The 26,784-nt window shown below is 52.0% G+C and overlaps 8 protein-coding genes across 8 annotated transcripts; 5 read left to right on the top strand and 3 right to left on the bottom strand.

Annotated features, from left to right (window-relative positions):
• Positions 1-444: 444 nt before the first annotated feature.
• AYO20_03756 (hypothetical protein) lies at positions 445-1,384 on the top strand (the record flags this gene model as incomplete). The annotated part of the gene is made up of 2 exons (XM_022642056.1): positions 445-484; positions 543-1,384. 2 exons carry the CDS (start codon positions 445-447, stop codon positions 1,382-1,384), a joined length of 882 nt encoding a protein of 293 aa, XP_022501999.1.
• Positions 1,385-2,223: 839 nt separating this feature from the next.
• AYO20_03755 (hypothetical protein) lies at positions 2,224-3,648 on the bottom strand (the record flags this gene model as incomplete). Its single annotated transcript, XM_022642055.1, has 1 exon — positions 2,224-3,648. One exon carries the CDS (start codon positions 3,646-3,648, stop codon positions 2,224-2,226), a length of 1,425 nt encoding a protein of 474 aa, XP_022501998.1.
• A 1,044-nt stretch (positions 3,649-4,692) lies between these two features.
• AYO20_03754 (hypothetical protein) lies at positions 4,693-5,139 on the top strand (the record flags this gene model as incomplete). The annotated part of the gene is made up of 1 exon (XM_022642054.1): positions 4,693-5,139. The coding sequence occupies one exon, from the start codon at positions 4,693-4,695 to the stop codon at positions 5,137-5,139; it is 447 nt and encodes a 148-aa protein (XP_022501997.1).
• Positions 5,140-6,860: 1,721 nt separating this feature from the next.
• On the top strand, positions 6,861-11,303 carry AYO20_03753 (hypothetical protein; the record flags this gene model as incomplete). Its single annotated transcript, XM_022642053.1, has 1 exon — positions 6,861-11,303. One exon carries the CDS (start codon positions 6,861-6,863, stop codon positions 11,301-11,303), a length of 4,443 nt encoding a protein of 1,480 aa, XP_022501996.1.
• A 4,194-nt stretch (positions 11,304-15,497) lies between these two features.
• Positions 15,498-16,577, bottom strand: AYO20_03752 (hypothetical protein; the record flags this gene model as incomplete). The annotated part of the gene is made up of 1 exon (XM_022642052.1): positions 15,498-16,577. The coding sequence occupies one exon, from the start codon at positions 16,575-16,577 to the stop codon at positions 15,498-15,500; it is 1,080 nt and encodes a 359-aa protein (XP_022501995.1).
• Positions 16,578-20,155: 3,578 nt separating this feature from the next.
• Positions 20,156-22,357, bottom strand: AYO20_03751 (hypothetical protein; the record flags this gene model as incomplete). Its single annotated transcript, XM_022642051.1, has 1 exon — positions 20,156-22,357. One exon carries the CDS (start codon positions 22,355-22,357, stop codon positions 20,156-20,158), a length of 2,202 nt encoding a protein of 733 aa, XP_022501994.1.
• A 642-nt stretch (positions 22,358-22,999) lies between these two features.
• Positions 23,000-24,691, top strand: AYO20_03750 (hypothetical protein; the record flags this gene model as incomplete). Its single annotated transcript, XM_022642050.1, has 1 exon — positions 23,000-24,691. One exon carries the CDS (start codon positions 23,000-23,002, stop codon positions 24,689-24,691), a length of 1,692 nt encoding a protein of 563 aa, XP_022501993.1.
• Positions 24,692-25,282: 591 nt separating this feature from the next.
• Positions 25,283-26,731, top strand: AYO20_03749 (hypothetical protein; the record flags this gene model as incomplete). Its single annotated transcript, XM_022642049.1, has 1 exon — positions 25,283-26,731. One exon carries the CDS (start codon positions 25,283-25,285, stop codon positions 26,729-26,731), a length of 1,449 nt encoding a protein of 482 aa, XP_022501992.1.
• Between the last annotated feature and the right edge of the window lie 53 nt (positions 26,732-26,784).

Genomic DNA, 26,784 nt, shown 5'->3' with positions numbered 1-26,784 from the left:
CCAAGTCGGTTCGTTATCAAGCCCCCAATACCAACCACCATTGATCTTCGGTCACTTAATTCTAGAGCCTCTCGACAGACGTTCCAGCTGTCGTTTACAAAACCCATTTACCAAAGGTCGAGATTCCCATCCTTCTTCTACCCTCGCGGCCCGACTTATCTAGACGTTGGCCAAGACCTGCCTTTTACCCCCGAGGTCTATCAGCCACTTGGATAAGGCCGAGACCTTGGACCGGGCCTTGTTTCGCCAGTGAAATATGACGGATGTGATCCACTTGACGCAGCTGAGCGACTATTGATAAGATTGTGCACATTGCAATGATATAGGTCTATCAAGCTCTATCGACAGGTAGGAAACAAGACAGTGTATATACGAGGATCGTCCTCGACTACTCAATTTTATCCGAAGCAGAACACGAGGAGAAGCCTCACTCATAAGCCGGTCATGGAGTCCCATGTCCAGCGCCTGGTTGATCAGACCTGGGGTGAGCCCGTACAAGTTGCTTAGTTCTTGCTTTCTTGTCGCTGATGTCTGTATCTCAGAGAGGTTTCAGCAATGCGACGGCTCACAGCGCCTCCTGATCGCCATCTCCGGCATTCCAGGCAGCGGTAAAACCACTCTCGCTGCGTCCGTCTGCGCGGGCCTTAACAAAGCCCACCACAGCCATCAAAACAAGCGCTTCCCCAACAGTCCGAGCCGCTCCGGGCCAGACATCGCCTTTGTCGTGCCGCTTGATGGCTACCATTTGACCCGCAAACAGCTCAGCGAGATGCCAAATGCCGAAGAGGCCGTTTTCCGCCGCGGCGCGGCGTTCACGTTCGACTCGCAGAGCTACCTCAAATTGGTCGAGAAAGTGCGTAAACCAATCAGCCCAGAGACGTTGACGATCTACGCACCCAGCTTCGACCACGCAGTCAAGGATCCCGTGGCGAATGACATCGCCATTCCGCCGACAGCACGGATCGTCCTCTTTGAAGGTCTGTACACGGCCCTGGATGAGCCCGGGTGGAGAGACGCTCACGAGTTGATGGACGAGACGTGGTTCGTCGACGTGGATATCCCGACGGCCACGCAACGGGTCGCAAAGCGAAACTTCGCTGCCGGCATTTCCACTTCCTTTGAGGAGAGCCTCGACCGGACAGAGAAAAGCGACATGAGGAATGCCAAGGAGGTCTTGGAGAAGAGACTGCCCGTCCAGGAGATTGTGCCCAGTATCGAGGACGAGACCTGGCGGAGCGAGGAGGTTAGAAACGTGGACGGCCAGTTACAGGGGGACGAAGACGGCGACGAAGATAGAGAAAGGGACGAGGCGGAGAGGAGGAGGGAGAGGATGACTAGGATGGATAGTATTGCTATGCTCGCTGCAGATGGAGTTGGCATGTGAAATATCTGGTGTGAGGGACGGTGGTTAAACAATCTAGTGTGGCACGACGAAGAAGTGGCAATGGAGGACTTGCTTTTCAGCGCCTGTTTGCAGCATGCAGGGCTGGTTTCTGTGTTTCCGTGTAACTTGTGTCGATGCTCCCTTGCCATGTAGGAAGAATGTGTGACTGGACCAAAGCGCGTCCACAAACAACACATACCTATAGTACAAAGGAATAAAAACCGAATGATGGAAATCAAACGAGGATATACTCGTCTTTGCTTTTCGTCTGTGACGGCAGGCGCATAGACCAACACAGACAGACCTCTGTCAAGAAATACATAAATTGATAAAAAGCAACATGCTCCAGTCCAGCCATGGCATAATAACCCTGTAAAGTCTCTTTTTGGTCCCATGTCATTGAATCCCAATCGTCAACATCCTAAGAAGCCCAAATCTGACCCTGCCACTGATCCAGTTCCCAAATCTTCAGCCGCTCTCTTTTCCGTACCGTACCGTACCATTTCATTCATTCAACAAGTTGTTCCAGGTTCACACACACAGGACTAAAGGAAACATTGAAGCTGACTTTTCGTATCGTATCGCGGCAAGGCGTCAGCTGGAAATTAGAACAAAGATTCGCATCATGGTGTCCGCATGGAGAAACTTTCTGCTGTGCCCAGCAAGAGTTGTGCCCTAGGAGGGTGATCAGATGCCTGGTCGTTGTCTCTAACTGCACGGAGGCAAACTTTCACATGCCGTGCTCTGTTCGTCTTGTTAGATCAGCAGGATCATAGTCTGATCGAAGGTGTAGCCGCAGCGAGGTGTCCGTGGGTGGGCCCTCTGTATCCAGTCGACTTTCAAGCATAGTGTCTAGCCAGATCAAACGAAGAGCCTCTCACAATATCTGGTGACAGACCGACGGCAGCCCACAACTCATCCGGTATTTCTTCTCGTCTCTGCATTCGATTGAGAATGAATCCGAGCACTTCCAATTCGACGACCCTGTCACTGATCCTTGAAGAATCGTGCTGGTTCGATGAGTCGGAAAGGAGACTGTTCCGTGTTTCAGGCACTCCAAGACGAGTAGATGGGTTTCTCCGTAGTCTTCCATGTCGTGCGCGTATTTCTCGGACGTCCTCTTCAGTGATGCCCGAGGGGAGATCCAAGTCGCATGAATCATCCCCGCCTATTTCACCAAAGCTAGTCGTAGCAGTCGTAGCCTGAGACGATTGGTGAGAGCCACTCCTGGAATTCGACCGCGATGATAAAAAGGAAGTCGCCGTACTTGAACGGCCCGTTTCCATTGTGTCCAAGAGATTTTCCCAGTTTTCTTCCACCGGGTCGTCAGAAATCGGACTCGGACTACGCAAGCGGTCTCCAAGTCCGTCAAGTCTTGATGTCGACTCCCCTTGTGGGCGGTGCGAGATGTGATCGGAATCTTGGGAATGTGGAAACGCAGACCGTTGGCGTCCTGTCGCAAGACTGGACATTCCAATGTCTCCGACGGCTGGCGCGAATGCCCGAGGCTGTGAAGTAGCGCGGTATCCGTTTTCGTTCTCCTCGTCTTCGACGCCCGCGAATGTTGGTCGGTGAACTGAATATGACCAGAGTGGTCGTCTGCTCCCGGACGGGCTGACGACCCTCGTAGGGCGAGCGTTCGAAGGTATAGTATGCCAAGAAGGTTCTGACTCGGGTTGGGACACCACGCCCAGTTCGAATCTCAGGCCCGACTCTCTTAATGGAGGTGGAAGCGGTTGAGTAGGGGTCTCTTGAGACTCGGACACAAGGGCGCCGAAGATGAAATCCGAAGCGATGTCGTCTAGTGGTGTTCCGCCGGATTCGACGCGTGTTCGGCTCACGGGCGCCCCGTCCGTGTCACTCCGCGGTTCTGATTCAGGGTTGGCTCTGCTGGCAAGCATTCGTTCTAGATCCCTCATTTGCATACGCTGCCTCAGTCTGGCAAATCGTACGCGCTGCGCCTCGACGGCCTCGGCCTCGACTTCAGCATCAGCGCGTAATTCTTGAGCAGCCTGGAGCTGCTCGCGCTCGCGCTGAGCTGCTTGAGCAGAGTAGTGTTGCGCTACCTCGGCAAACTCACGACGCCGACGACGGCGTTCTCCTATCTCTTCTCGTACTCTTTCAAGTGCAGCGCGACGACTAGCGGCAATTCGACCTGGTCGCACGGTGGACTCGCGCCGGATGCTGGATCGTCCTGCGGCTGCAAGCTGATCGAGTTTTGCAGCAGGTTGCTCTGCAGCAATCTCGTCAGGATCTTGGAACATACTGGATGCATATTGATTAGCAAAGGAGCTTGCCGGCGATGGATATAGAAAAACAATGGTGTTGATACCGTGCGCGGAAGCGCAGCCAGATCTCAAATGGGGGTGGGGGTGGGAAAAAATTGAGGCAAACTCACGGTAAACCCATAGTTGTCGCAACAGATGAATCGCAATTGTACAGGTAAATTAACGTCAATGATGAGAGAGGAGAGTCGGAACGAACAACGACAAAGGAACGAGATGCGACAAACAATAGAAAAGAGTGGAGAGTTGGTTGAGATAGACAACTGGTAGGGTGGGTTTGGGATGGATTGTTTTGCGAGCACCCAGTTATCCTTGGTGATGGAAGAGAGAATAGAAATGAACGAACGCCTTGGGCGAGCCAGTGAGCGAGTATCCGGGGGGGAGGAGAAAGGGATGGGCGGAGACCGGCTAGTTGTGGTGGCTGCTGGCTGCCAGTGAATAATAATTAGTGAGGCAGACTTGACGAGGCAACGCAATCCCTTAGCGGGTTCCGCGGGTGTGGCTGGGGGAGAGTCGCCAGAGATGCCTGCGGTTGTCTAGGCTTGCTAAGCCTACTTAGGCATCAAAGGCATCATTAGCATCAGTTTGCAGGTCTGTGTCTGGAGGGCTTGGCACACGGCTATGTTTGAGAAGCTCAACTCCCGGCCTTTCATCTTTGGTATATACAGTGCGAGGTACCTATCAACCAAATAACTTATGTTTCATACCCCCTTTCCCTGAACACGTACATGCCCAGAAGGGTTTCCCATTGCAGTTGACAACAACGCTTCTGCGTCACCCGAGACTCTCGATGACAAACAAAAGACACTTTGATGACGGCCTTGCCGCCACTACGTACATGCCTGGCTGGCTGCGTTGTGCCAACTGTTGTTTCGTATTCGCATTCTGCACGTTTACAGCTTGATTGTCATCGGCCTTTTGCTTGTGTAATATCTTCAGCCCAAAAGATACTTCCCCTTCACATTGCCCTCTCTCTTACTCTTCTCCCGTCTTTCTTTCTTTCTTTCTCTTTGTAACTCAGCAATGGATCCAAAATGGTTTCCTCCGCCAGATCGTCCCTTTCAATCAGGCGGCCCAAGTGTGATCGGAGCAGGAGTCATTGGCATTGCTAGCTTATGTTTTTCACCAGGACATTTTCGCAAGATAACTTCCATATCGGCGATCTTGTGCATTCTTGCGAACCTGCGACTACACACGGCCGGAAGGCCGGAAGAGGACTATCTGAATGCCATCAACATTTGCTTGATCTTGATCAGATGCATCGACTTTGAGGTCTTACATATTGCCGAGCAGACGTTTTGTCGAGAAAAGTCGGATGGGACGTTCGAGACTGCCGACGACATAGAAAAGATGACTCTCTGGCAAAAATTCCAGTGGAGTGTGTCCCTTCTTACAACCATGCGTGGAATTGGCTGGAATTGGCGCGTCAAGAATGTTGACAAAGTCCCAAAACATCTTTCTCGCAGGTGAAGAGCCACACCTGGGTACATCCGCCCTCTAACTGATGCAGTCGATTCGTCCTAGAGCAGATTGCCAGAGCCTCATACTGCTTTCTCTACATGGACGTTCATCAATGGTATATGCGTCGGACGGTTTGTGGAGCGCGGACTGGTGCTGTCTCCGACATCTTCACCATCCCACTCTGGCAACAAATTCTCCTCGGATGGTGTTCTGCCTTCTACAGTGGCTTTACGTTGGGCTCCAGCTACTACCTTGGAGCGGCGTTCGCTGTCGGGTCTGGGCTTTATATGCCTCAATCGTGGCCTCCAATCTTCGGCTCATTCTTCGAAAAGGGTCACACAGTGAGGAACATATGGGGGTGTTGTTGGTGAGTAGAATCCGCAATGCTGGAGTACTAATTTCGTCTGATCAGCTCTTGAGGCATCAATTTCATCGTCGGATCTTTGAGAGTGTGAACAAGTGTTTACTGCACCTGTTGAGAGTCAAAAATGGTACTTTGGCCTCACGGTATCTGCAGCTATACAACGCTTTCTTTATGTCGGCACTTATTCATCATGCTGGTGCCCTCAATTGCCCATATTCTTCCCTTGGTTGGTGCCAAGTCTATTTCTTCATGGTCCAGCCTGTTGCGATCATGTTTGAAGACCTTGTCGTATACCTAGGCAAGAGGAAGGACTTGAAGGACACGTGTAAGCGATTGCCTCCCCTTTTAATCAGGTGCAGGAAATAGGTTTGACGCTGGGCAGGGAAAACCAGGACGGTCGGTTACGTCTGGGTTGTCTGTTTCCTGAGTTATTCCCTTCGATACGCAGCCCAGGGCATTCTGGCTGCCGGGCTAGGTGAAGTCAGACATCCGGTTGTGGACAAATTTAGCATCATGGACCGACTGTTTGGATCAGGAGGCATATCTTGCTTGCCTTGACAGATGTGGACGGGTGTCTGTGTGTGCTGGCAGTTGACGCCACATGGCGATCTGTGACTTGTTAGTGAAGCAGTGGGGGGGGACCTTCTCTCCTCAATCGATCATGTAGCAATAGACAACCCACTCAAGCAATGACCATCAGATCAGCGGTCAGAGATGACTGCAGAACAGACTCGCATCAAGCAGTAGTGACCACCACTGAGAGAGTGTGCAATTCTGTACCTAGATAGACGAGGCGGGTACCTCGAGAAGAAAGTCGCGTGCTGCGATGACAATTGACGCGTCCCTGACGGTAGAGTGGAGGTCTCGGTACGATAGGCCTGGATAGGGTAGTTAGCGGCCGCGGATCGCCCTGCAGCCTGCAACCTGCAACCTGCAACACACAACTGCAAGCGAGAGCTAGTAGGCTGGTAGGCCAAACAGCAGCCGACCTCATCTGGCAGCCCAGTCAAGCCAGTCCAATCTCGTGCCTTCCGCATTGATGGACCTGTTTGTTTGATGTTCAATGTCTTCATTTCATGCCATTTTGGGGACTGTCCACGATCATTTCCTGCGTGACAGAGCCATCAACAGACCGCCACTGCGCAGAACGAGTCAGCGGCATTCAGAACACCCGCACTTGATGCCGCAGCCACACGGTGCAGTTCCAGACCATTGCCCGGCATCCTGCGTTGGCCGCTGTACCAGCTACCAATCACTCTGATTCTCACCAACCAGACTGCAGTTGGACCAACGGACAATGCGAGAGAACAGTTCGGCCTTGCCCTTTTAGCTTCTCCCTCCCTTTGTTATTCTCCTCGATATCAAGATGCCTGCTCGCACCGCCGAACCCCCGGAAGATGTCCCTACTACTAGAGCAGTCGATGGCTTGGGTCTCAAGGTCACCAGAACGCCCAAGCCTCCTTCCAGTCCGTCCAAGAGAGAGGAGAAAGAGAAGACCAAGGCGCAGGATGTGGCCGAGCTGAAAGACTACCAACTGGGTGATTGCCTGGGTAAAGGTGCCTTTGGTTCTGTTTACCGGGCGTTGAATTGGGGCACGGGAGAGACGGTGGCTGTCAAGCAGATTAAGCTTGCAGATTTACCCAAAAGTGAACTGAGGGTCATTATGCTGGAAATTGACCTTTTGAAGAATCTTGATCACCCCAATATTGTCAAATACAACGGATTCGTCAAGACGCCCGAAACCCTCAACATTATACTCGAATATTGCGAGAATGGATCCCTCCATTCGATCTCCAAGAACTTTGGTCGATTTCCCGAGAATCTGGTGGCTCTCTATATGTCCCAAGTGCTCCAGGGTTTGGTCTATCTCCACGACCAGGGTGTCATACACCGCGATATCAAGGGTGCTAACATTCTCACCACCAAGCAAGGACTGGTCAAACTTGCAGATTTTGGCGTGGCAAGCCGCACCACAGGACTACATGAATCCAGCGTCGTTGGAACCCCCTATTGGATGGCCCCCGAAGTGATCGAGTTGACAGGCGCAACAACCGCTTCGGATATATGGAGTCTCGGTTGCACAGTAATCGAGTTGCTCGACGGAAAGCCGCCATATCACAACCTCCAGCCGATGCCTGCTCTGTTTCGCATTGTAAATGATGACCATCCGCCCCTGCCGCAAGGCGCATCACCTGCTGTTATGGACTTCTTGATGCAGTGTTTTCAGAAAGATCCAAATCTGAGAGTGTCGGCCAAGAAGCTCTTGAAGCATCCATGGATAGTGAATGCAAGAAGGACCAACTCGGACAGGCCGAAGAATTCCACTGAGTACGACGAGGCAATAAAGAGTGTGCAAGAATGGAACGAGGCTCTTAAGGATTCTCCGAATGGCAGTTCAATAAGGAAGAACTCGAATGCTTCGACCGCCAGCCCAATACCTGTGGCGAAGGACATGCTTCGTCCAACCAAATCTCATACCAAATCTCCCATCCCACTCCTCAGTAAGGATAACACCACTAGATTTCGCTCACTTGAGGACGAGGACAATTGGGACGATGACTTCGCAACGGCTATTTCACCAAGCACTTTCCAATTGCCGCATCTGAGACCTCACGACAACTTTGGGGGCATGCTGTCTTCTGATAGATTGAAGGCTTTCGCTTCAATGGAGAGTGCACTGGGAAAAGAAAATGAGGCAGCGGAAGACAAGGACTCGACACTCAAAGCCACTTCGCTGGCCGATGTGGACGTGAACAAAACAATTCGCCTTGCCACCACTGCGCCAACGAAGAGACCGGAGGTTCGTCACGCGAGACACAAGTCTGAGGTGCCTCTCAAGCCAAAGGCAAAGCCCACGCCGATGCCTCGCAAAGCTTCGTTGCCATCCGCTCGTCAGACAACGAACCTTTCCAAAAGTAAACCGCCGCACCCGAAAGTACAACAAGACGAACCCCCAACACGACGGTACCGGGAGAGTTCTGTCGAAGATTTCTCCGATATCGTCCAAGGGAATGAACTCACTTTGGACACCAAACTTGGACTGATGCGGTTACAGGGTGACCCGCCTTCCAAAATTCTAGGTTCGCCCAGTGTTACCGATCTAATTCAGAGTATGAGACCACCCAAGACAGGCGGTAGTCTCAAGAGGAATCCGGCTCCCAGAAACAAACTGTCTATGCGGAGGACGCGATCTTCGATCGAGATCCAACGTTTCGCGGAGAGCGAGCAGGACGAGGACTTTTCAGATGTCTTTGCGCAGACAACTGCAGTCTTTGAGAGAGCCGAGAGCGAAGATGGCTCGGAGCTAATGTTAAACTCGAAGATCTCCAATCTATCATGGCTTCCGGATGCTGAGGATGAGGATGACCCTTTTGCACAACTCGAGGAGGGCCTCCCAGAAGTCGACCTGGAGTCAAATATTGCCCGCGACAAGCACGCGCGACTGAGGACAGACGTGGAGGTTCTCGTGGGCCAGTTGAAAGTCTTGCAGGACGACGATGCACTGTTACAGATTTCCGAGGACTTGATGAATTTCTTCGACCTCTTCTCGGATACAAAGAACGTCATCATCAGCGCGCATGGCCTGCTCCCGATTTTGGAGATTTTAGAAGACTGCATGCGTCTAGACATTGTCCTCAATCTTCTCAAGATTGTCAACGCCATCATTTTCAATGATGAAGAGGTCCAGGAGAATCTATGTTTTGTCGGGGGAATACCAAAGATCAACAAGTTCGCTTCGAAGAAATTTCCTCGAGAGATTCGCCTTGAAGCTGCGGCTTTCGTCCGACAAATGTATCAAACATCCACCCTCATTCTCCAGATGTTTGTCAGCGCTGGGGGTTTGACGGTTCTGGTAGACTTTCTTGAAGACGACTACGACGACGATCGAGAATTGGTGCTGATAGGAGTCAATGGCATCTGGAGTGTGTTTGAACTACAAGGATCGACCCCCAAGAACGATTTCTGCCGGATCTTGTCTCGAAATTCGGTTTTGGAGCCGTTGTCGCTCGTCCTGAACCGGGTTCTGATGGAGCCATCAGACTCTGGCGAGCAGAAAGAGCTGGCGGACTTGTGCGAAGGCCGGATCGCCAGCATTTTCTTCGTCTTTTCCCAGGCAGAGAACTATGTCAAGGAGCTGGTGGCTGAACGGACCGTTCTGCACCGGGTTTTGAAGAATCTCAAGAGAATGGCACCCGCCCACCAAGTCACGATGCTGAAATTCATCAAGAACTTGTCCATGTTGTCGACCACATTGGATGCGCTTCACAATTCGAATGCTATCGATGTTTTATCTGAACTCCTCAGCAATAGCATGAGCAAGCCGCATTTTAGGGAGATGTCCAATCAGATATTGAACACCATATACAACCTTTGCCGTCTATCGAAAAGACGTCAAGAAGATGCCGCGCTCGTGGGCATCATTCCAATTCTCATCAAAATCGTCAAGCAAGAAAAGACTCCGGTCAAAGAGTTTGCACTGCCCATTCTCTGTGACATGGCTCATTCCACCAGGGCTGCTCGCCGTGAGCTTTGGCAGAACAAGGGGCTTGCTTTCTATGTCTCGTTGCTGTCAGACCCCTACTGGCAAGTGACGGCTTTGGATGCAATCTTCACCTGGCTTCAAGAAGAGACGGCCCGAGTCGAAGATCACTTGTTGGAGAATCAGAATTTTATTTCTGCGATCGTGGCAGCGTTGACTAGCAGTAAGTCGACCTCATTTGAAAACCTTCTAGAGCCTCTGCAGAAGCTGCTTCGACTCTCGCCACCTCTGGCAGCATCAATGGCGAGAAGCTCTCAAGTTTTCGACATCTTGGGCCAAAAGTTGGGTCATAATAAACCCGCCATCCGTCTCAACCTGCTTCGTATCATTGGCAGCATCTGCGACTCGACAGAAGAAGGTTGTTACCTCCTGGACCAGTACGGGCTGTACGATGTGGTCCGAGAACTTTCGTATTCCGATTCTGCGGTGCTTGTCCGCAGCATGGCCAGCGAGCTTATTCGATCCTGCGAGGAGACGGACAATGTGAGCATCAAAAGTGGGCAGGGTGGCAGCTCAGCCACAAACGGCGCTCGAAGAAAGCACCCAGGCTTCCAACGACGAACCAGCTCCACGACGCCACCCCATCTCCTGGACCGGCAGATGAGCATGCCAACTTCACCTCAGTTGGGGCGATCCGAGCGCGCGAGTATGAACATGTACGAACCTCCGGTCGCACAGACGCCGCGTCGGCAGCGCAATGGTGTCTACGTCAACGGCACAAACGTGATGCGACCAGCCAGTCGAGACGGGTCGACGTATGTGCGCGAGAACTCTCCGGCATTTGTCATGCCCAGCCTCACACGAGCCAACACAGCGAGCGTTGTGACGGAGATGACGGTGAACAAGAGCAGGCTTCCTCGTCAGTCGACTGCCGCCACAGGTATGGTAGGACCGCATCGTCTGTCGAGACAAAGTACACGAGAGAGTATCGTTGGGTCAGCCAGGGCGACCGCGGAGAAGGACGGCAATTCGGCAACTTCTACAAGAACATATCAAGGACACAGCAGCGGTGGAAGCACGCCTGTGACATCGACCCCCGTGTCAGAGCAGAGAGCCAGGAGGGAAGCCAGACATGCGCAATCTAGCAGCATTAGCCAAGGCCGAAGCACCAACAGCAACAGCAGCAGTAGCGTGGCAGGCTCAAGACCTGGTTCGGGGCAAAGCCACGGTCAGAGTCAGGCGGCTGGGCAGCAGGGTCAGGTTGAAGTGACAGTGGCGAGGCGGACGACAGCCAGGAGACACGGGACGTGGGACGATCGGTGGGGTTAGAAGTCCGGCTGAGATTTGCATGAATGTGTCTAGACGGTTGGGTGGGGATTGTTTGATGAGCAACGAACAACGACTTATTAGAAGGTACAGACATGGCCATATGTTGGTCAGTGGTCAGGCTGTACCGAGTATCGTACATAGAGAGCACAATGGGACGAAGCGAAGCCTCAGAGCTGAGCTCTTGATGGCTGCGATCCGAGGGAGATGTTTGTAGGAGAAGCAACACATGAGACCAAGTCGTGTCTTTTTTACGGAGTAGTGATGTTCCACCTTGACCCTGCTAACCCACGATCGCCCTCGACTAGATCTACAGTACTTGGACGTGGGGAATGCCAACTCAAGATGAGCCATCATGGCCCATGGGTCTTGGGTCTGTAGTTGGGTTCGGACATCTCGCCGACAGGTAGAAAAGGGGGGTGTTGGTGGTGACCGGAGCCTCGTCGTCTCTCCCCGACGCGAGCCCATGGCATCCCGTCATCCCGATGCCATGCCATGCCATACCATGCCGCGTTCCCCGTTCTCTCGACCCCATCAGACATCAGCTGTAGCCACGAGGCTGTGGATCCCCATACCTACCTACCTACCTACCTACCTACCTACCTACCTACGAGTACCTAATCAATGCAAGATACCGGGACGAGTACAAGGACATGTGTGAGGACAGGTATGAGTACGAGTAGATGTCTCGATGGATGGATACATGTAGAAGTGTAAGTGTGAGTACAAGTACAGGGACAAGGACATGTACATACACATGCATGCATAGATGGCGTAGTACTCGGTACGAAAAACGCAAATCAGCAAAAGTAGGGGACTTTGTAAGTGACTATGTATGTACATACGGGCAAGGAGCCAGCCAACGATGCCAGCCAGATACTGTAGGTACTCGGTATGTATGTGACTCGGCTGGTCGCTCAGTACCGAGTACCCTGAGCAAATAATAATCACAAGAAAACGCCGGCGAAAGGGGGCCATGAACGAACGGGAATTGAGTTGTCTGTTCGCTCAATCACTTTGAAGTATGTACATACATGGCTCGTACTGTACCGAGAACCGAGAACCGAGTACTCAATAATCTCTGTATCTTATTCCCTCGACTGTGATGGTCCCTGGTGTCTCTGGTGCACATCGCCCTGTCTATCCAGGCCTGTCTTCTATGTACTCGGTACATCCATGTACTGTGCAGGTGACAAGCATCTACGACCGAGTAGACTCGGCGACAACTCGTCAGAGTAACGCCATGCACTGCCATGCTACTGTACAAGTTCGAACAGGTCAACCACGGAGTACCTATTCGGAAGTATCGGCGCCGAAGGTCCAGGCCGTCTGTCTGTCTACTACGTAAGGCGGTCGTGGAAAGCCAAACGAGGCCGTAACGCGGTCTACGGCCCACGAAGGCGGCCAACGCGGCAATGCGGCAACACGGCAAATCTGGATCTTCTTCACTTCATTCGACACGACGCCCCATACATACATACATACATACATCCATGCATGCAAGGCTCGGCTGGAGAACTTCTGAGAAGACCCAAACAACAAGGCCGGGGCGGAGGAAGGGGATTACGGAGTAGGTGGGTAGTGCACGGAGTATGCCAGTGTAAAAAATGCTCCGAAAGGCGCATTGTCTACCTATTTCCCAACCCTTTTTTCCAGCGGGCGGGGTAGATCCTTGCGCCTTTGGTCCCTTGTCCTTGCAGGTTTCTGGCAAAACGATCGGTGAATATCCTAATTTTTTTCTCGTATCGAGGAGAGTACCTAGTGATGTGTGATGTGATGATGATGATGAGGGCTTGAATCCCAAGCAAGGGGTGGTGGTGGTGTCGCATAAGCGGTAGACGCAGGTGAAAGCGCAGCGTGGCGATTGGTCACATATTAGCCACGGTTAAAGAGGTACGACGTAGTCGTATTAAAACGACATGCTGTGAAATCAACCAATCAGCCGAACCACAGTTGGCGGACCGTGGGTTGCCGCTCCGTCCGCTGGCCGGACACACACACAACTCTGAGATTCTTTACGAGTACGAGTCGGTAGGTGTGAGAGTATGACTAGGTAGATACGGAGTACGAGTGGTTATGGAGTGAGGACAGAGAAAGTCTGGAATGGAGAGATGAAGATGTACATGTATAGATATCCACGTACGGGTTACAATAGATGTGTAATGGCACATGCGTGGTCTTGAAACACCACGGCGATGCGATGCGATGTAATGCCAGACATCAACCACCACACTCATAGTATTGCTCGGTCCGGTGGCTTTTGTTGGTTCTGCACGTCTCGGCGATACCTCGTATGTGGACAAGGGGCCCCTGGAACCCAAGAATTGTCGGATCCGACACGATCTGATGACTAGGAAGAAAAACTTTCCCTGTTCCGTTTAGCGACTAGTTGCCTTACAGGTAATGTAATTAGTTTTCAAGCAGGCGGGATTGGGTCTAGACTACCACCAACTATTGTACCTCCTTCTCACTTGTAGAGCTTGTTGTTGCTAACAATCGATCAGATAACCGCGGCTATATAACTGCGTAGAAGTGGGCTGTGCCCCTTGAACAGGAACAGGAACGGAAACGGAACAAGATGCAACTACTCGACCATCGGCGTTCTAATTGATGATTATGCTAGTATTGTGTACGAGTACCGGAATGGTCACTTTCTTTTTCCTACGAGGTACGTCTCTTCCGGTGGGAAATTTCTCATGGATACCTAGTACCTCGTAAATGATTTCTTTACTACTGCATGGTTTGTTGTCGTCGTTTAGACCCCCGTCCCCTCCCCGTCCTGTCCCCTTCCCCCATCTCCGTTTTAGGTAGCCAGAGGCCCAATGCATGATCTCTGTTGGCGCCATCCCAACGGTTTTTGGATTTGGCAAGGGTTTTGTCTACCTCGTTATGCGCATGAGCTCAGCAACCTCCCGGAACATCATGGTGGCATTACGAGGTATAAGGTTCGTCACTGCGCATTTGACAGCGTCATAACTCTGATTATGAATCCGGGGGGAAGGGGTCGCCAGAGGCGAAAGGGGCAAAAGGGTGCCAGATCTGGGGGAGTTTTGTAAAAATGCCTGAATGCTCAGTAAGGTCCAGCAGATGAGTTGTAAGTTCGTAGTAAGTGGTTGTGGCTTTTCCTGCATAGAGGGTATGGAGGTTTTGAATGTGTGAAATGTGTGTGTACAATGGTCGAGGTGCAGTCATCAACTTCCGATGGAACTACGACCCAAGTGCTAGGTGCTAAGGGGGGTAACTCGTAAGCTCTGTCTATTTTCAATATTGATTCCGTGGGTATCATATCCGGGCACTCTTTAGCGCATGATGCGCCTATGTATGGACCCAGTGCATGCACCCACCCCTCCCCGGGGGGCCACCCACCCACCCACCCCACCAATTTCCATAAGGGAGGGGGCACCCAGTCCCAGGCCCCAGGGCCCAGGCATGCTGTAGGTGGATAAAATCACTTACACGTGCCTTGTAAATTTTTTTGGTGTTGATGGTCGACGGCGGTCGAAAGCAGCCACATTTCTTGCCTCTTCCCTCTATGCCCTCGACCCTGTCTGCTCAGTACGAGTGAGTGGGAGTACTAGGTAGGTAACATTGACACATACGTGTCCATGTCCATGTCTGTAGGTAGGATGTAGTACATAGGGAAGGGTAAGCTCACTCACTCGCTCACTCGCTCAAATCCACTTTTCCGATTCTGGTGACTGGAGCGCGCGTGTGTGGTCGGAAGATGCACCACCTGTCCACCCGCCTGACTTTTCCATCTCATCTCCATCATGAAGATGAGGATCATGGGGGTGGGAGATGATAATTCGTCAAAAAACATGTGAAACCCCGAGAAGAAGTAAATAACGAAACAGGATTCATTCGCTCGCTCTGTTATCCTCATCATCATCATGTGGTATCATTGGGGCCAAAAAACTAGAAATACTCGTTGACTTTTTGAGCCCTTTTTGCTCTGTTGCTCGCTCGTTTACTCGTTTATTCGAGTAAATACCTCGTAGGTAGACAATTAATAGATCCATCCACATTCTGACCTGATCCGATCTGACCTGACATGTGAGAAAATGGGAAATGGGCAAATGGAAAACCGCAATCCAATCCATCCATCCCACCGCCCATCCTTCCCCTCCATTTCGATGTCCAATGTCCCATGTCCAAGAAACCCGGGTATCTCACATCCCAAATCCTTCAAACCCCCCATCAGCTCGAAGACGCTTCGTCCAAATCAAAAAAGTCGTCCACGCTGAGAACACTGTAGTCGTACACCACGAATCCCCGGTGACTTGTCGTTTGCTCCTCCGCTGGCTCCGCTGTTTCTGCTGTCTCGACCTCCCCTGCCTCCAATGCTTCTGCCTCTTCAGCTGCAGGACTCAATCCCGACGAGTGCACGTCATACTCGTCATCCGCGCAGGTGGACTCGCTGACCGCAAAGCCCGTTGGTCTCCCAGAAAGCTTTTCCAATGGAGTAATCATGTTCTGGAGCAGTGCTTGGTCAATCTCGGCGTAGTCTTCGGATACTAGTTGGATCGTCGGAGGTGCTTCCTTCAGAGGGGCTTGCTGTCCGCATGCCACGCCGTCCTCGGTGAGCGGCGCAGATGGACTCAGCAGATCTTCCATCATCTCTCGCTCGTTGTCCGTCAGGCGCATCCCGTCAAAGATGTGTCCAAATGGCCCCGAACGGAACTGCTCGCAGATGGCCGCCGGAGTAGGGCAGCTGTCGGTAGATGCTGGAGACGCCGATGTGTCGGCAATCAGAGATCCTGGTGAAGACAGCGCTTCCTCGACGACACTGGGCGGAGATGGTCGAGGCTGAGGCTGTCTCTCTCTCGGTCTCGAGTCTGGCTTCGGCACGTGGGAGATGGTGTAGCGGTGACGGTCTTTGGGGTGGAGATGTTGAAGGTAGTTTCGCACCAGAGACGGCTCGATGAAGCTCGGTAACCACGACATGGCCTTGGTCATCTGGGCATCCACGTTGACGTCGGGTGTGCTGCTGAAGGACTGAGAGTCCGAGTTGGCTCTCTTGGTGCCGCGGACATTCGTATGCTCGAGCGAGGATGACGGCGGCCGGCCATATTGGAGAGAGGCTGGTGTCGACACTCGATGACGGCGTTGTTGGAGGTATTGCTCGTTGCTGCTTGGCCTACATTGACCCCCGAAAGACCCCTTCACCACTTGAATACTCCCACTGTCCAACTTCCTCCTCTTGGGTGCGGGCTCGTGCCATTTGTTCCCCAGAGCCTCGAGCTCCTTCTGGGGGAAGAGGAGGTCAATAAAAGACATATTGACTGAGAGTGTGAGATCGGTATATAAGAATAGAGATCTCCACCTTGGTACTGGAACCTGCGTCGAGGTTGGGAAGAGCACCCGATGCTATGGCTGTATTCTCGGATAAGGGAGACGGCAAGTAAATTCCAACACTTCTGGGAAGAGGGAACTGGGAAGGTAGAGGGACGGAAAAGGGTTTATAGTGCGTAAAGGTCCCCTCCCAGACTCAACTTAGTAAGAAAACAAAACTAAGTGCTCTTGCCGGTTGCCGTTCTTCCCAGTGAGTTTCAAAACAATTAATGCTAAGGTCTGGTCCCATTCCCACCGGCCGTAATTTACAAAACGTAAGGGGGATGCTGAGCCAAGGCCGTGAGTGTGCATTACCATCCGGCCCGAGTCGGAAATAGAGTGTCGTCGTGGATGCATACCCAGGGCTATGGCCCAGAGGATCACAAGCATCATCGGAAGAGGGGGGGAGGGGGGTAAGGGGAACAAAATTCTTGGGACCAATTATTCCGGGGCGGACTACGACTATGGTCGTTTTGGCGTCGTCAAGGGAGAAAAGCTGGAGGCAAACTCCACGTCAGATGAGTGGATTGGTAGTGACTGAGCAAGGGCCTAGAGGGTGAGAAGCGGTGGTGGTTTCGGCACCGAGAACCCTCATACGAGCATTCGAGTAGTAGTGAGCATAAGCTGACGAATGAGGCAAGGACGTTTAATTCCATGGGAATCCAGAGTCGGGTGGACAAACAAGGGAAAGGCTTTTGTGCAAAAGCAAAACCAACTTGGTGGCCCGTGGTGGCCCTCCGTCCGGGCCCATGGCACGCCATGTTTTTGTTTCCCAAGACATGGAGACTCCGTAAAATCCCCGTGCAACAACCCTTGCAACAGCCAAACACCAGACGCCTCTTCTCGAAAAACCCATCTGGGGGTGTGCATTTTGAGGAGTCTGTATCCGGGGGTGGCAAGAGGAGAGGAGATCAAAGATATGCTCGTATGATGAACAGAGGCTCGAGCCATCTTCGTACGGTCCAAAGGGATTTCCCGTTTCCTAGCAAAAAGGGTTGGCAGTGGCACAGTCAGTGCACTGAGTGGCCATCGATGCCATCCAAAGAAAGTCTCTTCGCGAGGACCCATGCCGCACCTGACCTGACTTGTCCCTTGTTCAGCTTGTCCTCAAGGCAAGGTCGATCTAGATTGACTTTCTCGATGTGTGTCCTCAAATGTTTTTTGGCTTCGTGTCGCCTCGGTGGCTACCAGCTGCAAGGCCTCGTCAAACGCCGCGGCGGTCCACCCAGTACCTCCCTAGTACATAGTCAGTAATAGCGGTCGAACCCTGGCTCATCCCACCAGGCTATCGACTTCTTAGCCTCGTCAGCCAATCCAACCTGTTGATACTTCGGATCCGAAGGCGGCCGCACGTGCTGTATTCTCTCCAGTAACTCCAGAGGGTGCATCGGAGAGAATAGCAAGTGTGGCAAGAAATCCCCAGACTTTTCAGTGTTTCTGCCTTATCAGCCTTGTTATAAACGCACTGTTCTCCGGACTCCAGAAATCGTGGAGTGTAGCCTGGTGCCCCTGGTAGTTGGCAGCCTTCTTTCTCCTCTTTTCTGAATTCACGAGACTCGTGTAAGGGCTTGTCCCGGAGATTGCTCTGTAGAGCACATAGGGCAGATACTTGTGGGTTTTGATGAGGATCTCAGTTGAGAGGAGGATCGTTTAGGGGAGACTGATGAAAATGTTGACTTTACAGAGCGCGGTAGGTCCACTCCTCGACTCCTTATGTGATCGTCAATGTCGGACGGTGGTTTGATAGGACGTGCTGGTATGTGGAGGATCAGTGTGAGCTGAAGATGACGACTTGGTGAGTAACTGAGTAACTGAGCCGCTGGGTCGACATCGCAATCGACCAATTCCCCAACAAACGCGAGAGAAGCGTCGTCACGAGATATTGGCTCTTCCCCAGAAACGTACATGAGGGACTCCTGAGGAGGACGAGGTTTTCTTTCCGTGCCAAATGGTCCAAAGTGAGGAGGTGACGGAGAGAAGTCAGTCTCAAGTCAATGAAAAGAGATGCTGCTTGGTTTGGGTCAATTGTCCCCAGTCAGTGCCCAAATCTCATCATGTGAGACTGTGATCTCCCAGCACCACCAGAGTCTGTGCGTTTTCCCTACTCGTACCCAGACAACAGCACCAAAGGATTTGGCAATATCTGGTCTGATATTACCGAGTACGACTACTTGTACCTCCGAGTAGGTGAGTAGGTGGGTAGGTAGGTACTCCTTTCGAACAACGTCTCATCTAACCACGAAAATCCATCCATGGCTTCTCTCTTCAGATGATCATGACATGACATGACCATGACCATGACAGCTCTCAATCAAGAAAGTCGATCTCCCGTTCTCCGCGACGATGTGGCTCATCCTGCCAGTCCTACAACTACTCTTACAAGTATACCCATCATTCCTCCCCAAAACGCCATGACCTCGTTCCTTCCACTTCCACTTGGAACAATTGGCATCCTGTGTCGCCTATCCACTACTGGTGATCCGATTCCTTTCTCTCCACCAATATACTCGTGACCCATGTCTCACGAGTCACGATAGCGTCCAATCTTTCCAGTGCACGGGTTTCGGTAACGTGTGGCGGAAGACGCTCTTCCGTCCTTTCGAACCTTGTCAAGGGATCCGTGGGTGGGTTCCGAAGGAGGAGGGTCTACGAGGAGTTGGGAGTCGACCACCCTGGGTACTTGTGCGAGTACCTACGGGGTCTTGATGAACTGTGCATGCGAGTAGGAACATCAAGGCGGGAAGGAGGCCGCAACGATGCCAACGACGACAGCGATATTGCAGTGCCAACGCACGACACCGGCCCTCTCTCTATCGCAGGGCACCTGCGAAGTGGACGGGAGGGAGAGTCGACAAGCAAACCACACTACCTACGACTTACTGGTATGCTGACCCAGTGACCACTGATCATACAGTCTCTGCGCTTGCTACTTGCACTTGCACTTGTTACTTGCTGGTTGAACAGTGATGTATGTGATATGATTATGATTATGACTGCATTCTCTTCATCCCCAACTCCCCCGTCCTCGTCTGCTCAACGGCAGCAACTCTCTTGTCCAGTAGCGTCTGTAGCTTCAGCCAAGTATTCAATTGGCCTGGCCTGACCATCATTGTAACCACTCCATGACGTCTCATCCGTTCAAAGAATACTAGGTAGTCGCAGAGACTCAAACAACGGCCATATATCTAAGTAAGTAGCTCATCAAATGACAAAACTGGGTAAATAGATGACGAAACAGTTTCTGCTCAACTTGCTGATCTCATATGAATATTCAAAATTAGGTGTAGGGCCAGCAGCGCCGTGCGATGAATACAGCTTTATAAGCGTGGTGCATATTGCAGGGTGATCTAGGTATATCGTCAATCCTACACCAGGGTGCCCGGCCCAATAGAAGCACTTACGGGCAAAAAGAAAGCAGATCTATCCCTGATCGATTCCCGAGTCCGCTCCTTTTGTGGCTTCTCTCTTCGCCGGGTTGCTTATGCTGTCTCTTGGTTGCAAGCTTCGAATAATATCTCTAGAGATCAACCTCCTGCTGTTAAGGCTAAACAAGCATCAACGGCAAGTCCTACTCTTCCCTCCTTTTGCCGCACCACGTCATCGATGACCTCTTTGTCGAGGTTGGGGAACATGCCACACAACGTTTCAACCACCGTCCTGTGTTCGGCTCGAGAAATCCGTCGAGCTTCCGCCGCTTCCGCGCTTGCCTGTCTCGCCGCAGCCTCTTGGGCGTCGTACGAAGGGGCTGCGCCGCCATGAGCTGGTGGCGGCTGGAACACACCCGGGTTCAGCCTCGGAGCCGCTTGAGGTGCAGGACTCGGTCTGCGCTCTTGGGATGAGGTGTCTTGGTCAGAGAATATTCGGCCGATCGTGGAAAGAGGCTTCTGGATCGTCCGCAAGAGACCTGCTACACTGTCATCGGAGCCGTCGCCTGAGGTGCTATATTGCCGATTAGGATCCCGGCGTATAGGACTGGTCGACGTCACATCCATCGAGTTTCGCGGTGTGAGCTCTGGCTCTGCAAGGGAGGATTTCTCGGCGATGGTCGACGTGAGTGGGCTGAATTGTTCGGCCTGACGGTTCTGCTCTGCGATTGCCGCTACAGCATTCTCAACGTTGCGCTCAAATTCCTCGTCGCTAACAGTCAAGGTCGTCCGATCTAGACTTTCGATGAACTGAATTGCTCCTGACAACGAGGACAGATAGTAACCCGCCTCGCCTCCAAGCTTGTCCTGATTCCTGAATCGAAGAATGTATTGGACATTCGACACGAGATTTTCCGGGTTGGCTTGGAGGACAACGTAGATTAGTAAAGGCACGAATGAGTCTGCCGAAGTGTCGGAGCTCTTTGCATTTTTCAACAGTCCAAAGATAACCTTGCAACAGTTCAAGACGCAGATCACTTTGTCTCTAGGTGCTCGATACCCCTTGATCTTGAGGAGCTCCTGCTGCGCCAGTCTGAGAAATCGCTCCCCATTCGGCCCAACCGGCGCAATGTCGAGATGTTCCTCCCGCACCCAGCTGTAAATCCGTATTTTCTGCGCTAAGATCTCGTCTCGTTCAACATCTTCTTGGTGTTGACCGCGTCTTCCAGGTATATCAGACTTTTCCAGTTCTTTTCTCCTCCCTCGGGACCGTGATCGTGCGACCGGAGGAGCCGGTGGGATCGCCGGAGAAAATGTTTGTGAATATAGTCTGTTCATCACGAGCTTCTCCATACCCTCTTTGGCATTGTCGAACTCGTTGTCCGACACTTCTCGCCATACCTCACAAAGAGCCATTTTGTTGGTGATGAAGGCCAGAAAATCCCCGATGATTTTGACCTGCTCATGGACCATCCATTGCTTCTTTCCAAACTCAATTAAGAATGACCGCAGAAACTTGGCCACTGGGTCGGCAGATTTATGTCGAAGCTGCTCCAAGAATCGATGAAAGTCAAATGGTAGTTCAGGTTCGGGTTCGGGAGGCGGAGGCTGCATCGGAAGAGAGGGCGATGAGGCCTGGGTTGGGCTTTTGATCGGAGGGCTTCTCGGTGAACCCGAGTCATGATTGAGGACACCTGCAGGTGGCGAAGGCAAAGGCTTCTCCGAATGATGGGAGACGACCGGCGATGCTAGAGCGTCCATATCTCTCGATCGCAAGTGTTCCAGACTGGACCTTCTAGGTGGAAAACTGCCTCCAGATCCAAGAATGGGTCCGCTCATTTCGTGTCGAGGGGACATTATTGATTCCTTTGAAGGAGCCGCCGATGCATCGTCGAACTGATCTATAATACTCTGGATTTCCGACGTTGATTCCACATCAGGATCATTGTTGGACTTCTGAAAAGGTGTTTCCGCAGTGTTGTCCTCCGCTTCTTGGTTATAAGCCGGATCTTTCTCATCATATTCCTCCCCTGGTGTCCTCATCGATGGATGCCTTGAAATTGCGGGTGTTTTGGGAGTAGGATCGAGGTAAGGCTTCTCGCTGGCGGCAGGCGGCTCAGGTGGAGGAGGCGTAGATGGAAGGACTTTCGGAGGAGAAACACGTGTGCTCGCAGTCTTGCTTGGTCCGATCCGAAGATCTGATATCCTGTCTGTCACATCCGACTCTGGATCCTTTCCTTTTTCTGAGGATACATTCTGGGAGACCTTGTTTTCAGGAGCAACGTCACTGCCCTCTGGTTCCAGGTCGACCAGGTCGGATGAAGTACTTTCCGACGAAACGGCTTTCTTGCTGGCGTCCATGGCTGCATGATTGCTGTTGGGTGACATTGACGACCTCTCTTAGATGGAAAGTTGATGGCTTAAGAGGATCTGTGGCATGTTTTCCAAGTTCTTCGGTTTTCAAGGCTTGTAGGATCGCCGATCTAGTGCTGGTTCATGATGGAGCATGGACAGGCTGACGAGGCGTCACGCGATGGGGGAGAGAAGGGGTGCCGTCTAAGCGAGAAAGAAGACCGTTGTCAACAGGAGAGGAGCAAGCAATCTCAAGTAAAAGGTCGAGAATACCCCTTTGAGCAAAGGTGCTACTGGCAGATGCGCTTCCTCAAGGATTCAGATGACAGTCGCAGCCCTGCATCATTGTCGGAGATACTGCAAGGCCCCCAGCGCAGTTTGAGTTTCCCCAAGCGGGAATCGTGCAGCTGGCGTGGCTGGTTGCCAACCGATCGTTTTGGAGGTGGGAACTTGAACGTGGACTCGCAAGACTCGGTATCCATCCAAGTCAGCGTCTGATTGGTCAGCCTTCTATATCTCTTGGCACGGTGATTGTTACGCAATTTCACTTTTCTGCTTCATATCCACGCCTGTTTCCTCTTGTGCTTCTTCCTTTGCGTGCACTTACATACCCCATTAGCCCGGACACACAGCATCTGAAGCCATTGCCCTATGTGCGGCATCTTCTTCTCGGTCGCAAGACACCGGGCGATCCTACCCGATTCCCTTACTGCGAGGGAGCTCGAAGCACGTGGACCTGACAGCTACAAAGAGTTGAATGTCAAACTTGCTTTTCCATCATCCGACGATCTGTACCTGACTTTTGTCTCAACCGTCCTAGCCCTACGGGGATATTCAGTCCAGATCCAACCATTACAAGATCATATCTCAGGATCCATCCTCTGCTGGAATGGTGAGGCATGGAAAGTGGACGGAGTCAAAGTCGAAGGAAACGACTCGATCCAAATATTTGATCTTCTCTTGCGTGCCTCTCAGTCGACCAAGAATGGTGACTACCAGCGACGTATTGCTCAAGTGCTGACAAACATAGCGGGGCCTTTTGCATTTGTCTACTATGATGCTACCCATTCTACCGTATACTATGGGAGAGATCGGCTTGGGCGCCGCTCTTTGCTCACTAGTCGCGGCGATGAAGATTCGCTGACGTTGTGTAGTATCGGCATTACACTTGTTGGCGCATTGGATCAAGAGGTGTCTACTGATGCCATCCATTTCATCTCTGTGGAACACAATCAAATCATACGTGGCGAACTTCCGTGGGCGAATGCGCTTCCCGCGATCAATAAATTTGGCCACTTGGATGTTGTTGAATCGATGCCGACTTTGAAAACTGTGGATCGCTTCCTGGAGCTGTTGAACACTGCTCTTGAGCTACGACTCCTGGACATTCCAAATCACCACCACTGCCAGGCTACGCCAGTTTCCTCAAAAGTCGCCATACTCTTCTCGGGCGGCTTGGACTGTACGCTGCTCGCTCGCCTTGCACATGATCTTCTGCCCAAATCAGAAAGTATAGATCTGTTGAATGTGGCATTTGAGAATCCACGGTCCATAGCTGCGAAGAAAAATACCACAGTTTTGCCCTATGAACTCTGTCCTGACAGAGTCACTGGTCGTTCTAGCTTTGCAGAACTTTGCGAAGTGTGCCCGGACCGAGACTGGAGATTTGTGGCAGTTGATGTTCCTTACAAACAGTCACAGGCTTGCAAAGCCAGTATACAACGACTGATGTACCCTCACAAGACGGAGATGGATTTGTCCATCACCATGGCACTCTTCTTTGCCGCTGAGGGCACAGGGAGTCTATCCCAAAACGCAAAAATACAGCATCCATCCAAGGAACTCTACACCTCTCACGCTCGAGCCCTTCTTTCGGGCCTGGGAGCAGACGAGTTATATGCAGGGTATTCGCGACATGCTGCAGCTTTTGCTCGGGGTGGATTTATCGACTTGGCGGACGAACTCGAGCTAGATCTCAATCGGATTGGGTCTCGTAACTTGGGCCGGGACGACCGTGTTCTAAGTCACTGGGGCAAAGAGGTGCGTTACCCTTATCTAGATGAAGATTTCGTGAGATTCTCTCTAGGTCTTCCGGTGTGGGAAAAATGCGGGTTCAGGTCGGCAAAAGAAATCCCCAAGCATTATGAGGAAGCCCGCCGAGTACACAAACCCGAAGATCTTGAGCCGTCGAAGATGTTGTTGAGATTAGCTGCGTGGAAGCTAGGTATGCGGAGAGTTGCTGCAGAAAGGAAGAGGGCTATTCAATTCGGCGCCAGGACTGCAAAGATGGATATTGGCAAAGGAAGGACAAAGGGGACAGACGTCTTAATCGACGAAGGTTGATCTTCTCGGCACCATTGCAACACGGGAAGAGCCGCGGACTAATCGACCAGTTCCACGCCTAGGACCAGCGGAGGGTACTGATGGGGCGGCTATGATGACAATTCACAGATACTTCTGAGGTCTGCACGACTTGCGCTGGATGCAGCACTCCTTCAGGATGCGACTGTAACCGCCAAGGCGACCCATGAAGACTGAAAAAAGGCAAGTCTGAGCCGCGGAAACGGGTACAATGTCCTGGATCACTCAACGTCGATGAGGTGGGCTACTGATGTCAATGATTCGACACTCCTACATGCGTGGGAATGAAAAGCCGCATTCCAATTACGGAACTGCAATGAGATGCCAATTACCACTACGGAGATCTGAAGCGACTCTTTGGCGACGGAGAAGAGCGTCTTGGTAATGCTTGCGCTCTCCACTTCCATCCCCCACTTACTCTTGGTTACATAAAATTCTGGTCGACAAGTACGACTTCTCGAAGGGCGTGATGACGATCGTGGGTTTGACAAATTCAGAGGATTTGCAGAGGGCGACTACCTTCTGTTTCTCTCTGTCTTGTTATCGAAGACCTCGACGCCTATCTCAACCTCAATGGACACGGCCGCACTCCCTGTCATTCAGCAGGTAGAATCTCATAACCAACCACAGCAAGACGTGGTTCCTCTAGCCGAGGGTGACACAATACCAATACAGACCAGCTCCGAGGCCAAAGCAGCAGCTACCATTAACATTCAGAAAGAAGCCTATGCCTACGGCGATGCTGAACAACAGATCACAACACTTGATGTTGACGAGGCAGAACCAGGCCATGGACCAAACGACACTTTTCCTGAAGGCGGCCTTCAAGCCTGGCTTGTCCTGACTGGTGCTTTCCTCGCTCTCTTTGCTTCGTTTGGGTTTATGGTGTCTATTGGAACAATCCAAGAATACCTGCAGATGCACCAACTATCGGCCTACACATCCCGCGACATCGGCTGGATTCCTTCTGTATTTGTTTACTTGGCTCTCGGATTGGGCATCTGGGTTGGACCTCTCTTCGACCGGTACGGCCCACGGTGGATTGCATTGATAGGGAGTATAAGTTATGTGGTCATGGTCTTTCTGTTAGCAGAATGTCAAAAGTACTGGCAGTTTCTCCTATGCCTCGGATTCCTAGGTGGGATTGCTGGCGCAACTTTGACTACGACTGGTTTGGCTGTGGTCAGCCATTGGTTCAAGCGAAGGAGAGGTCTCGCGCATGGAATCGCAATGGTGGGGTCGAGCTTTGGCGGCGTCACGATCCCTCTGATCCTGAGGACCACGCTCCCTAAATATGGCTACGCGTGGTCTATGCGCATCCTGGGGTTTCTGTTCCTAGCATGCTTGGTCCTCGCAAATGCGTTGATGAAGCCGCGCTTGCCGCCGTCTGCTGAAGCACGGAAGAAAGCAATCATATCGTTGGGACTATTTGGGGACTTGAAATTCACCTTTCTTACCATCAGCGTCTTTGGGTTTGAAATTGTCTTGTTTGGTGCGCTGGGCATCCTCCCGACATACGCGAACTACGGCAACAAGTTCCCGCCGGACACAGGATTTTATATCATATCAGTCCTCAACGCCTCGTCCTGTTTTGGACGGATCATCCCGGGCTACATATCCGACTTTGTGGGCCGCTTCAACACCCTCCTCTTCATGATCCTCTTCACCTTGATCCTCATGGTCGCCGTCTGGCTTCCACTAGGCCACACCTCCCTGGCTGCGCTCTACGTCTTCGCCGCATTCTTTGGCTTCGGCACTGGCTCGTGGATGGCGCTGACCCCGGCATGCATAGGTCAGCTCTGCGAGGCGGATCAGTTCGGTCGGTTCTACGGCACATCCTATTTCATCGGCAGCCTTGCGGCTCTCGTTTGTATTCCCATTAGTGGTGAGCTGGTAGAGGCGGCTGGTCCAGAGATCATGGTCGGGTTCATGTGTGTCGTCGCGGGAGTGAGCATGGGGACGTTCATACTCAGTCGATGGGCGTGTTTGGGTTGGCGGTGGCGGTGGATGGCCAAGGTATGAGCAAAGGTAGTCGACAAAACGAATGACTATGTCAAGACGTGATATTGCATATA

This window comes from Fonsecaea nubica, assembly GCF_001646965.1.
Source record: "Fonsecaea nubica strain CBS 269.64 chromosome Unknown Scaff18, whole genome shotgun sequence".
Lineage (NCBI taxonomy): Eukaryota > Fungi > Ascomycota > Eurotiomycetes > Chaetothyriales > Herpotrichiellaceae > Fonsecaea > Fonsecaea nubica.
The sequence above is the reverse complement of the archived record's forward strand: the minus strand, read 5'-3'. Positions and strand labels throughout refer to the sequence as shown.